Raw genomic sequence first — 12,751 nt, 5'->3', positions numbered from 1 at the left:
AGTGGAAGAAGGGAAGAATTAGAATCGACAGTCACTTAAGCACACAAGTCAAATTTGACAGAGCCTAGATCCTACGACACGAGGTTCAGCCTTGTCCACATGACCCCACAACTTGTCGGAATGACGTTTTGCACCAATGACACACACACACACTGACACACATACACACAGATCCCACTTTGCATCCGATGTCTGGCAAAAGAGGCCCTAAGAATGGGAATGGGGCAAGCAAGCAAACATGACCAAACAATCTCCTCCACAAGCAATTCTCTTCAAGCAAAATGTCTTGTCGTTCATAACCGATACACTGCAAAATTATTGCTACAAGTAAGAGCATCCCATGTGACATGTGGACCTTAATACACTTTGATTGTTTGCAGAAACTTTATGTAGCTCTGACCTCTGACCTATGACCTTAACAAGACACAGACATGACACAATATGTCATCACACTCAAGCTAGGAGAAGGAAAATTCAAGACATTGTTCACGTTCACAAAACATTACTACAAACTCTGATATGAAAGCACGTGACCGGTGGAAGTACACTCTCTTGGCTAGAGTAGCCCCGGATGTCCGTTGCCACGGTGATGACCTCAGATCATGATTTGTGCCTCTTGCATGATGCGTAACCTGGGTCCGATGGGAATGCCGATCGTCTCTAGCTTCTCCTCGCTGACATATGGCATCTCCATCATGGTGATGCCGGCTTTCTCAAACTTGGGCAAGTATTTCTGAAGCAACAAGCAGATTATCAGTGAATCAGATCGAGCTCAAAATCGAGTGAAGCTGAAGTAAAGTCATATGTCAATCAGGCTATCCTCATTTACTCAATATATCTTCGTTTCTAAATCTCACTCACTTCTTATCTTTTTTTGTTTGCTCTTCGTGGCTTACAATGCTTGCAATTTCATACACTAGACTTTGGTACCCATTTCTGTTGAGAGAAGTAAGTCCTCATTCCTGATTGACATAGTTTTCTATCTCATTCTCACCCAGCCCTTCTTGTGCGACGACACTTGGCTGTAACTTGCAGGGGTTTTTCATTAGCATGCGCTAAACCTATCCAAATTTGATCTAACTGTACCGGAGTTAGCCCACTCTGGAGTAACAGTGTGCCTCAGTCCAACGGAACGGCCATGGTGACACCACACAGTTTACCCCATAGAGGACGATTTGATTTTCCTACAACACACATCTCCCACAGACACCTGCCCGAGTATGCTCAGGATTTGTCCTCAACAGGTTAATGGGAGTATGCAACCTCTATTCCTTGGCAGCTAGTTTCTAGACACACATGCCCATCCAATACTAAGGGTAAATATGGCATTGACAGAAAAAGTTTTCCTGGCATTAAATGCTTTGAGAATTCAGTTGTAATAGAAAAAGAAATGTAAAAGTTGAACTAAGTTGTTGGGAAAGATCGACTGGTTCATTCTAAGTGTCTCCTAACATTGTTTAGTTTTTTCTTCCAAGAGGCATCAATGATCCATACAAAAGATTTTTTATATCCTAATGAAATCAGCAACCTAAGAAAAATTAGACAAAGTGAGATTTCTTCTTCCCTCACCTCATATCCAAGGTCTTCGAGGAACAATGAGAGTAGCGGTGGCTCTTCTCCAAAGAATCTACAAATGGGAAAAAAAACAAGAACAAGACATCATTATAAATCCTACCACTTGTACATAAAAAAGCAGCCCACTCACTGCAGACAATGAATTCATGCCACATGATTACCAATTCCCTTTTGTGACTTATACAATGACACAAAAGAGGCACCTGCAAGGTAACAAACTCATATTTCTCATAAATGGATGAAGATTTTCATTGAATGCCAATTTTTAGGTCGGTTGTTCATCACTGCCTTCAGACTTGACCATGTTTAAATGATGCAATATCTTCATAAGGCCCTTTTGCACAAACTGATTGTGATGACAGTGATAGAGAACTAGTGAATGGGGTTTAGCATTCATCATGAAAGTATACCCAATGAAATACGTTGAAATGAGAACAAAAAATTGTCTGAAAGTCATCTTATTTGCTACATGTATTCCATATCAAGAGGTTGATTTTCATAGCAGTGGAAAGAACTATTCTTGTGTAACTTTAGCCTCTCCTTCTCCTCCTCTTCATCCTCCTCCCCCACCATTCTCCTCCTCCTCCTCCTGATCCTCCCCTCTTCCCCTCCTCTTTCCTCTCCCTCACTTCCTCCTCTTCTTCTTCCCCCTTCTCCTCCTCCCCCTCTCCCTCCTCCTCTTTCCCATCATCTTCCTTCCCCTTCTCCTTCTCCTCACCTAGTCAGCTTCTTGATCTTCTGTGGATTTGCACACTGGGGGACAAAAGGTCGAGCGAGGCTGCGCGTTGATGCGGACAGCTCGTGGCTTAGGTACGCAATGTCCTTGAGTTGATTGACCTCCAGCCTTAGCGACTCAATTTCCCGGATGAGGGCATTCTGCGACCTCAGCTCCGAGGAGAGGTGTGCCACGCTGCGCGCCAGGGTGACCACATGCGACTCCACCCTGGAGAAGCGCTTGTTGACTGTCTTGATGTCGCGCTCCCTTTGTTTGGAGGAGGCTTTGGAATCTAGGTAGAGAATGCAAAAATCAGTTTCACATGGATGCATCTATAGATACACATATATGCAAACATACAAGTGTATTGCTGTGAGAAATTTGAGAAAAGTAATGTAACATCCAAAAGATCAGGATCAAATAATTAGTTAATTGTACAAGCAACCTGCAATTGACAGAATGTTGGAGAAAAAAAAAAAAACATTCGAAACTACAAAGACCACCGAAGTACTCAAAACAGTTTGTTCTCTTGATCAAAATACACTCACCAAACATTACAATACAAAATAAAATCATTATGAATTCACACAACAATCAAAAGCTAAGACTGACATGTGCAGTCCTTTTCTAGCGACTGGACATTAATACAGATACCAATATGAAAATTTGTGCTGTGGCATACTAACCCTTATAAAAGATTTGCACCGCAGGAGAGATCTTAAATAAATCAACTGAGACAGTGCCTTATCAGGTGTGGGCGAATCTCGATCAAATTCCATCACATATTACAAGACAAAAACAAAATACAGTGGAGTCAAAAACTGAGAAGCTCAAAAGTGACTCACGTCTTGGTTTGCTGAGGGCGCCGGTGGGGACGGCGACCTTGGGGATATGTCTTGGGCTCTCCTTTGTCACTTTGTTCGATCCAATCACCTGTGAGTAGGAATATTCAAGAACAGCAATATGTGATGATGAGGTATATAAGTAGGTTCTTGGTGGATATCGGAAATTGCCCAACATATGAAAACTGCAGGAGCCAGAACACTTGTTCGATGCAACATACATTCACTTTGCATTCTCTTAGGACATCCTTTCAGTATGTTGCTACCAGTGAGATAGAAACAATTAATAGAAGATAAACCTAGTTTGAGTAGATGAAAAGAATCACTTAAGTCTGTATAACCAGCGATATAACAATGTCATGGCAACTTGCAGAGTGTGCATATTCATCTGGATTTGGAGTTATTTGTTTAGAAACTATAAAAAGGGCTGAGCATCCACCAAAACGGTAACGAGTCATCATTGATGTGCCTTTTTAGAGTATGTCTGGTGTCCCTCAACATCAGAATCTGTTCATGAGCATTTAGTGAGTGGATGAACTTCTTGCTGGAATGGACACACACAAAGTCAAGACCCTTAACCAGTTGAAGACAAGTCCCGAGCATACTCGGGCAGGTGTCTATGGGAAATGCGTGTTACAGCAAAATCAGTCCGTCATCGACGGGTTAAAATGATTGGGGCTAACCTGTAGGATATCCTTGTACATGTTCTCAAGTGCCATCAGCTGACCCCGGATGGCATCCACATTCTGGGAGTCCCTCCCACCCGTTGTCGACGGTGACCGTGACCTCGACCGTGCCCCTCTGGGTGACTCCTCATCCCGCTCGTCGTCAGCAGCGACCGCATCCCGGGGCGTGCGGTCATCCGCCACTGCCTCGCTGTCTGATGCCTCTGTCTGCTCCTCAAGTTGTTTCAGTGGAAGGGATGGTAAGGCTGCAGGAACAAAAATATGACAGATATTATTTCTCTTTTCTTAGGTGTGTTAGTCTCATTAGATGGGAATGGAGATCAAGGGTTTTAAAGTGGATATTATCTAAGCAGGGTCAGTTTCTTTCAATGGAGACCACCAAAGACTTGTTATCACCCATTATTTTTGTAGCCAATCCAACATCCAAACATTGGATGTATGCCACTATTAACAGACATGGAGGATTACTCTACAAATGTATGTGTTGCATATACACCCACAAGATATTATTCTAAAACCCTAATTTTTCGAACCTCAACATAAGTGCATTCATCAGTATATGCAGGAATGTTTGCAACAAAAATTGCTTTTTACTGCATGAAATATTGATTTCTTTATTCATCTAATGACTCATCCCTACACTTGTGAAGTTGTCATATGACAATCGTCAACATACATTTGTATTTGAACATTTTCCTTGCATAGTGTCAAATTCATCATGAGGTTGGCCCAGAGCAATGTTTAAGTGTAATGCAATGATTTGCAATGATCTGCACTCCAGACTTGCGACTTTTGTGGCAAAAGTGGCAAAAGCCATCAGAGGAAAAGTTGTAATTGTAGCAACTTTGAAAGGGTGGGGCTTCTGTAGAATGAAGGCTGCTAGTACCATCCCTGGTCTCTGTCGTACCTCTGTCTCTGCTAGATCCACTTGACCTCCTGCTCTCCTTGCCCGCCACGCTGCTTGCCCTGCTGCTATTCCGGGATCCGTGCTTCATCTTCCGCCGCCCCTTGCCGCCGCTTTTCCTGAGCGGTGAGCGGGAGTCGCCCAGCTTGTAGTTGGCACTGTGGCTGCGATTGACCTGTCCCTTGCGAGGCTTCCCAAGCATATCTCCCCTGTTCCTCTGGCTGTTGAGTGGTGACATGTGGTTATTGGTGACCCAGATGCTGGAGGATCTGTTCTTCTTGAGCACAATGGGGGATTCGGGTGGGGTCTCTGGAGGGGTAATGTCTGGCGAGAGAGGGGGAAGGGGCGGCGTGTGGGACCGGGACGAACTCTCACTGTAGGGCAAACTGTAGTCATATTCATCCGGATATCGGGGCTGTCCCAGCTGCAATGCAAAGAGAGATTTCTCGCTGGGTGTGCTGGCAGGCGGCATCATTTGATACAGGGGGTTGTTGGAGGCACGGATCGGCACAAAGGCAGTGTTCTGACCGGGCCGGCCGTGAAACTGCGGCCGCGATCTCGTCGGATCGTCAAGCGGCTGCGGGAGACTCTGCGACATGAAGGCCTGGGACCTGTCCCCCGGGCTGCCGTACTCTTCGTGAAACCCAGCGTCGGGAGCGAACTGGACGCGTGGCTGCTGGGGGAAGTAGCGCTGGAAGCCCTGGGTGCGAGGCATGGTCTTGGGGGAGCTGTGGCCTCGCGACTCGTACCCGCTCGTCGGCGGGCTCTGGCCCTGCATCTGGATCTTCCTGTACATGGGCGGTGAGTGTCGCTGAATGTGGTCCTGGTACGTGGGCAGGTGGCGCTCTCTCTGCCCATCTGCTGCAGACCGGTATGGAGGAGACTGAAAAAAGCAATGAGAACAAAAATATGCAACGTAAATATGCTACTGAGAAAGTCTCCTGCATGGGAACACTTGGTACTCTCAAAACATCTATTAGGTCAGGACTTAGTAAGTTTGATATTGTTCTGACATCCTCAACATGGGACTCACAAAGCACAGTGTCAATAAACGTAATCAACAGCTTAAATCTGAAACCAAAATTCTGGACTTTGTTATTTCCATGGACTTTGCAGTATTTGGTTTAGTGCCAATATATGAAAGGCCATGTCTCTGATGCTGACAAACAATTTATTTTTTACTGCCAGAAAAGATTAATGCCCAAAACTTTGATTTTGCCCACAATATGTTCCCCTATCTGACCACCCTTGGTTCAAACAATAAATTGCAAAATGCAAAGGACCTCTGCAAAAATGCTTTTTCTGAAAACAGGGATTATAGTATAATGTAATATGTTCCACAGATTTTTGCTTATATGCATTTTCCACTCACCCATGTGTGTGAAAGATTTGCCTGGGAGCCGGTTGGCTCTTCCCCATAGACGACACCTGACATGTTACCATAGCTCTCTGGCAGCTTCTTGCTGATTGGCTGGGGTCTTCTGCTGGAACCAAAAACAAATCATAAATTGAAATGCCACATGAACAATTCTCTACCATTGTACAGAGCTCACCTCAAATAAAGGTAAAAACAAGAAGGAGTCAAAGTTTACCATCACATACAGCTCTAATCAAATGAAGAAAAAAAAAAAAGAAAACAAACAAAAAGTTAAAAGTTCTAAGGTTTAGGAAACATACGCTTCAAGAAACACCATGAAAATTGCAACTGACTGACAAATTGCATTCCATGTAGATAAATCAGTTACAATACCACCAACTGTCAATCAGATGAAATTAAAAAAAAAAAATGACACAAGAATATCTAATTTGAATAAACCAAGATAATCATTTCCTAAAATTTTCACTGAGTATGATAGGAGCTAGAAGAAAGTAATACAAATCTTTATTACATTTACAATCATATCCATCAATATCATGAAAAAAAAAAGAATTAAAGAGACAAATGAATGAAATCTGGTAGATTAAAGGGTGTGTACAGTTCTGGTTGAGGTGAGGATTTAGCTTTTAACGTTTTGTGAGATATTCAGAAACCACTCTATGAAATGTCAAAGAGCATGCAATTCTAAGTGGTATCGAAAGTTTGTTTGATGAAAACCGGTTTTGAAATGGCCGAGATATCCCAAAACAAGGTGAAACAAAGAGATCCTAATAAAAGGCGTGGCCTGTTGCCTTTTATTATTATCACTTTTTTAGATATCTCAGCCATTTGAAAACCAATTTTCATCAAATAAACATTGAATCCTTCTTAAAATTACATGCTCTTTCATATTTCACAAGAGATTTCTCATTATCTCACTTAGGAATGTTAAAAACATGAATCCCCACTGCGACCAGTACTGTACAGTCACTTTAAGCCTGGAAAGTCTGCTCAATTAGAAAACTGCAATGGAAAAATTTGATTTGAATTTTACAATTCGTAGTGATAGGTTGATATGTATCGATATGTCTAGTTGATAATTCAATAATTGCTAATTATCACGGGTAACATAAAGTCGATGTGATGCATTTCACAGTTGGAATAATACAAACGTGGAATATTTTTCATACTCGTTTGTGAAGCTGGGCATGTCTTGCGTAGTCTGAGTTGCGGTCAGAGCAGGACCCATGTGGTGCGAGGACGGACCGTGAAAGAACGGGGCAGGACGGTTCATGATGGACGAAGGGGCGGAGCTGCCGGGAGGGGGCGTGGTGGCGGTGGGCGGTCTGTCCAACAGAGCCTGGGCGCGAGGACCCTCTTTCTTCTCCGCTGTATTGGACGGCTGGAAGAGGAGGTAGAATTATCTTTGAAAAAATTCTGTGTCGACAAAATAATTCTTCCTTGCATTCATCAATGAGTCTTGATTCTTGAGAATAATAATAAAGATAATAATACAAGGTACTTATAATGCGTCAATTCCACATGATTAATGTGCTCAAGGAGCAGTGAGAAAAAGTGAATTACAAGTATGAAATACAAAAATCATTACACACACATGTACATGAAAGTAAATGGAACAATAACAATGAAAATTAAGAAATACATATGTACTTAATTCTACTGGAAAGCAGTTATAAACAAATGAGTCTTGAGGGCAACTTTAAAGCAATCAATATTTGATATCTAACGGACAACGTGAGGCAACTGATTCCACAGGTAAGGTCCAGCATGTGCAAATGACCGATCCCCCATGATTTCTTCATTTTTGGAACAATATACAATCTACAATCGGATGATCTTAAACATCTGGGAGGATCATGAAGCGATGTCATGCGATGTGTGCCCTCATCCATGTCTAGAGCTCCATGCTTCATTGCATGCATGAGTGCCGGGGTACATGTTTGCAACCCATAAATCTGCATCATCTGAGTCTGTTTTCTTGTGCTTCATTGCACATGGGTCTATATTTGTGCACACCAATCTACAGTAAGACCTTGTACGGTGCACTCATGTGGAGCACATACCACTTTATGACAGCCCCAAACATGATAATAAATAAAGGTTACTATCCAAACTGTTTATATCAGTTAGATTCTCCTTCTCTCTCTCCCTTTACTCTCTATTTTTCTTTCTCTCTCTGTAACTCACGGGTACAGCACGTACAGCTGAGCGTGACCTTTGCTTGACCTCAGACGTTGATGACAGACAACCTACAGGCATAATGAATTGCACAACATGCGCAATGTGCTTCATGTATCAAAATTCTCGGTGACCCATGTTAAGTAATGTGCTTATGTCCTCTGCATTCCTTACTGCCTGCATTTGACAGCTTGTAAATTTCACTTGATTTATTCCAGGTATTTTTCTTTTTTTTTTCAGAGTGAATTCTGCACTTTTTCCTGCCTATGTTTGCATATCTGTCATAAGATGTCTGTGCATGTGTATGTGTATATGTGTATGTATATGTCAGTATTTTGTTTTTCGGTATTTATTTGAGTCTGTGTCTATGTCTAGGCTATCAATGTGTAGGTTTACACATGTGTGTCTGCTTGTATCAATGGTCTGCATCGGTGAGTATGTTTTCATGAGTGTTTAGTGTACACGTTACTGTACGTCAACCCAGCACAAGTGTATCTTCCTTGGTGCATGTTGTATGTATATGTGTCTGTACACGTGAATGTTTTTCAATTAGTGTTTGGAGTACATTATCATCTCATACATGTATATATTCCTGTTTATATTTGCATATGTGTCTGTGATTCTGCTTATGTTTGCCCCTCAGAGTGTGTTTTTCATTAGCGTTAGGTGTATATGTTATCTTCTTCCCACGTGTGTCTTCCTCAGCATATTTGTACATGTGTCTGGTTCTGTGTCTTTCCATCAGCGTTTGGTGTACGTTATCCCCGCATAGGTGTATCTTTCTCAGTGTATCTATGTCATATGTCTCTGAATCTGCTCGTGCCTCCAGAGTTTGTGACCCTCTGGAGGAATGCAACACCCAGAAGCTCACCACATATCCAGAGATGTATCTGTCCCAGTCCTTGGGGTAGTCAAACTTGTCCGGGTCCTTCAGGCTACATTGGATGACTCAGACTATTCTAGTTTAACTGAATTTTAATCTGTCTGTGAATGTGTATCTATGCAATGTGTCTCTGACTCTGTTCATATCTGCCTCAGTGTTTGCAACATTCTAGAGAAATAAGACACCCAGGAGCTCACCACGTATCCCGAGATATATCTGTCCCAGTCCTTGGGGTAGTCAAACTTGTCCGGGTCCTCCAGCATGGCCTGGAGTTTGGCCTCCTCCTCTCCGTTCTCGTCCTCGTCCGTCACATCGCGGAAGTTCGGCGGCGGCAGCTCCAGCAGCTCTCCGTCGTCAAATTTCGTCTGTTGGATGAAAAGAAAAAAAATAGGATTGATAACTTATCCACTCGAGTACCATATACGAGTCCATGACAGGTACTACAACTGCTTTTAGTATGCCAATTTTGAATGCTCACAAGCAAAACACATTCTAAAGACTGGGTTACTGTGACACCAAACGCGTACCACATTAACTCCTTCAGTACCAACAGCAACATGATTGTGTACAATTTCAATGGTGTTTTGAGTTTGTGGTCTTGAAAGGGTTAATCAGTACAATAAGTAACAAATTTCCTTCAAACTCTTTCTGATGCATGATTCACCTGCCCTCTCTCTCTCACGCTCTCTCTCTCTCTCTCCCTTTCTCTCTTTCTCTCCTGTCTCCATAAATGAACATACATGTATGTGTGTAAAGGCATTAACATGTTTATTTCTTAACAGAATAAACATTCAAACTTTTTTTTTAAGCAACTGTACAACAACTGCTAGGCAGCGCTGAATATACAGATTGTACAATTGACAGCTGGGTGAGTGTGTACAAACAAGGATCACAAATTTGTATGAATACTGAGCAATTTCTCTTTTTACAGACCTCTTTTTTGAGTCCCACTTATTCATGCCAATGCTATTGCACAATGCATTTCTTGCATGACTGGGCAGTTAGTCCCATAAACTTTTGTTGACGTTAAGTAGATCTTATCGCCCCTACAAAGGACTGATCCTCAGGCTGCGGATGGGATTTGATACCGATATCTAATACCACAGCTCTGAACCCAGAGCCAGAGGTTGGCGCAGGTGTTAAAAGAGTTCACGCAGGGGTCGCAATGTGAAAATTCCATCATAACATGACAAGCTGAATTAAAGCTAAGCACACCTAGAATGAATGTAGAAATCTCTTTGTCAATGAAATCTTTGAAGGTTCCCAAGGTGGTAGAACATTGAGTGGTAGAAGACTTCACAGTGCACCATATATTCTTTCTGGGGTATGTATGTGGTCCTGAAAAGGGCCTACAGTTGTACCCTTTTCTTGAAAATGGCAAGAACATGCCTGACAAAATGTCAGGAGTGGGTAGGCCCTTTTCACAGCCACATACATATCTGTCAAAGAATACATGGTGCACTGTGAAGCCTTCTACCACTAAATCTTTGTTTACTAGTCACATCATTTTGATTATGCACAAAGTATTCTTCACCGAGTGATGACTGGATGAAGCTGTTTATTCATCTTTCCTTTTTTCTCTCTGGGAAGTGAATTTTAGTAGTGAAAGTCTATGTATCAACCATTCTTCAGCACACCATATCAAACAGAAAACACTCTTGTATGCTCATTTTTCTTTTGCTTTTATCAAACATAGCTACTAATGAAGTATTTAAACACTTATGAGTGAGCAACTATTGGACCGATGGCTGAATACAGGTCCCCTCTGAAGAACTAGGCAATAAGGATAATGTGCTTTGCCTAAGAGTACACCTGCTGCTGCTGCAATTGCTACTAGGGGCCTTGAACCATGGACCTAACATTTGAGAGCCCTTGGTCTTAACCACTGAGCAACAATGGCTCCTCCCATCATCAAATCAACTTCCAAATGATACACACTAGTCCAATACCAAACACTGTCATATAGCTGCTACGAAATGCATGTAAGAGTTGCAAAAGAATACTGTGTAAAGGACCCGGAAGGTTGAATGCAAGAGGTCCCTTTTCATGATCACCCTTGAACAAAAAACATTTTGAACAGCAAACAAAGTCATATCAATTTGAAGGCAGTATGGAGCACTGCCATATCAAAACCTTTCTCACCAGTAGGCTTGTGTAATACAGAGAGATACTCCCAACAGTGAGAATGCATCTCAGGGACTCTAAATCACATGATCAGATCAGAATGGTTGACACAGAACGGCAGATTTATTACTTTTGGTCGGTTTGTTTGTTAGGGTGTCATGTGTGTGTGTGTGTGAAAGAATCAGGAGGCCAGGCCTACCTCTTGGTGTCCATTCACCAGGCCGCCCGGTGTGGGGGAGTCAAGGAGACTCTGAAGCTTTTCCTCCACAGTCATTGACAGAGTGTCCCTCAGTGGAGATTTGGAATTCTGGGAATGACAAAGGATATAAAACATTCGAAGAAACTCAAATGCAAGTACAGAGGAATCGGTGCCACCACCAATATACTCTAGAGCATTGGAATGCTAACCTTTTGACTTAAGTGAGCATTATAAATTACAGAGCTAAACACAGTAGCAACAATCAACATAAACATACCACCTAGCTCCGCCCCCCCCCCCAAAAAAAAAACAACAACTTCATAACAAAGAAACTTTCAAAACAAATAAATGTAAATGTTGCTATACTCTTCATATATTTTTCATCTTCACCATCTGTGTACAAGTACACCTTGTATTCTCTCCTTCATGTATCATGCAACATCTCATCTTTGCTTGCATGGCTTATTAACAACTTCATGTTCCTGACAGCCCATGTCACATATAAGAGATAATCATCAGCCCATGAAATTGCATGCCATCTCGTATCTTGGTGTGAAATGGGCCAACCAGAGGGTGGTTCAACTGGAGGCCATCTCCTTGTAGTGAAGGATGCATAACGTGTTGGGGGGGGGGGGGGTGGGGGGAGATGAACACAGCAAAGACATAGAGCACACTTACAGCTAGAGGGTTGCCGTTCCCCCAGGCATCTCCCGTGGCCCTGACAGGTTGGGGGCGGATGGCCCCACGAGGGCTCTTTTCCTTGGATTGCTGTGTCCGCCGCACATCCACGCCATGTTGCAGCACACCCTTTGACCCCATTTCTGTCATGCTCTGCCAAAGGAAAAAATTCAAATAAACAATGCATAAAATAGGAGCTTACTGAACATTTGGATGACTTACAACAGTCCTACATTTTCAATGTTATACTATTTTTTCTATAAAATTTCATTTCTAAATTTTGTAAATCATTACAAATTATTTTATTATCATCTCACATAATAGTATGTGTTTCAAAATCATCTATTTATACAACTATAAGTGCTAAGTTCAATTTTGAGTGATTACACTTTGTCAATCTTCAAATTATGGATAAAACAGAAATATAATGTTCACATTCTTTGGAAAGAGAAATATAATCAGGCCAAATACTCTGGCAACAATATAAACATCACATGCAATTCTTGTCCTCAGGTTTTTAATGTTGTCCACTGCCGAGCAGAATATTTTTACTCTCCCAAAAGATAAAAAGCCTGGAACTGATTCACTT

The 12,751-nt window shown here is 42.2% G+C and overlaps 1 protein-coding gene across 1 annotated transcript in view; it reads right to left on the bottom strand.

Annotated features, from left to right (window-relative positions):
• Positions 1-595: 595 nt before the first annotated feature.
• The window catches only part of LOC140230753 (uncharacterized), a 44,774-nt gene continuing 32,618 nt past the window's right edge, over positions 596-12,751 (bottom strand). Inside the window, exons 8-18 of the mRNA XM_072310893.1 lie at positions 12,163-12,315; positions 11,485-11,592; positions 9,359-9,526; positions 7,270-7,481; positions 6,095-6,203; positions 4,726-5,605; positions 3,816-4,063; positions 3,136-3,223; positions 2,294-2,582; positions 1,570-1,627; positions 596-733 (exon numbers count right to left, since the gene is read on the bottom strand). Coding sequence (XP_072166994.1) covers positions 596-733; positions 1,570-1,627; positions 2,294-2,582; positions 3,136-3,223; positions 3,816-4,063; positions 4,726-5,605; positions 6,095-6,203; positions 7,270-7,481; positions 9,359-9,526; positions 11,485-11,592; positions 12,163-12,315 — 2,451 coding nt within the window. The remainder of the gene's footprint in view (positions 734-1,569; positions 1,628-2,293; positions 2,583-3,135; positions 3,224-3,815; positions 4,064-4,725; positions 5,606-6,094; positions 6,204-7,269; positions 7,482-9,358; positions 9,527-11,484; positions 11,593-12,162; positions 12,316-12,751) is intronic.

The sequence above is a fragment of the Diadema setosum genome, chromosome 1, assembly GCF_964275005.1.
Source record: "Diadema setosum chromosome 1, eeDiaSeto1, whole genome shotgun sequence".
In the NCBI taxonomy this organism is placed as follows: domain Eukaryota; kingdom Metazoa; phylum Echinodermata; class Echinoidea; order Diadematoida; family Diadematidae; genus Diadema; species Diadema setosum.
This window is presented reverse-complemented; position numbering and strand designations above follow the sequence as displayed.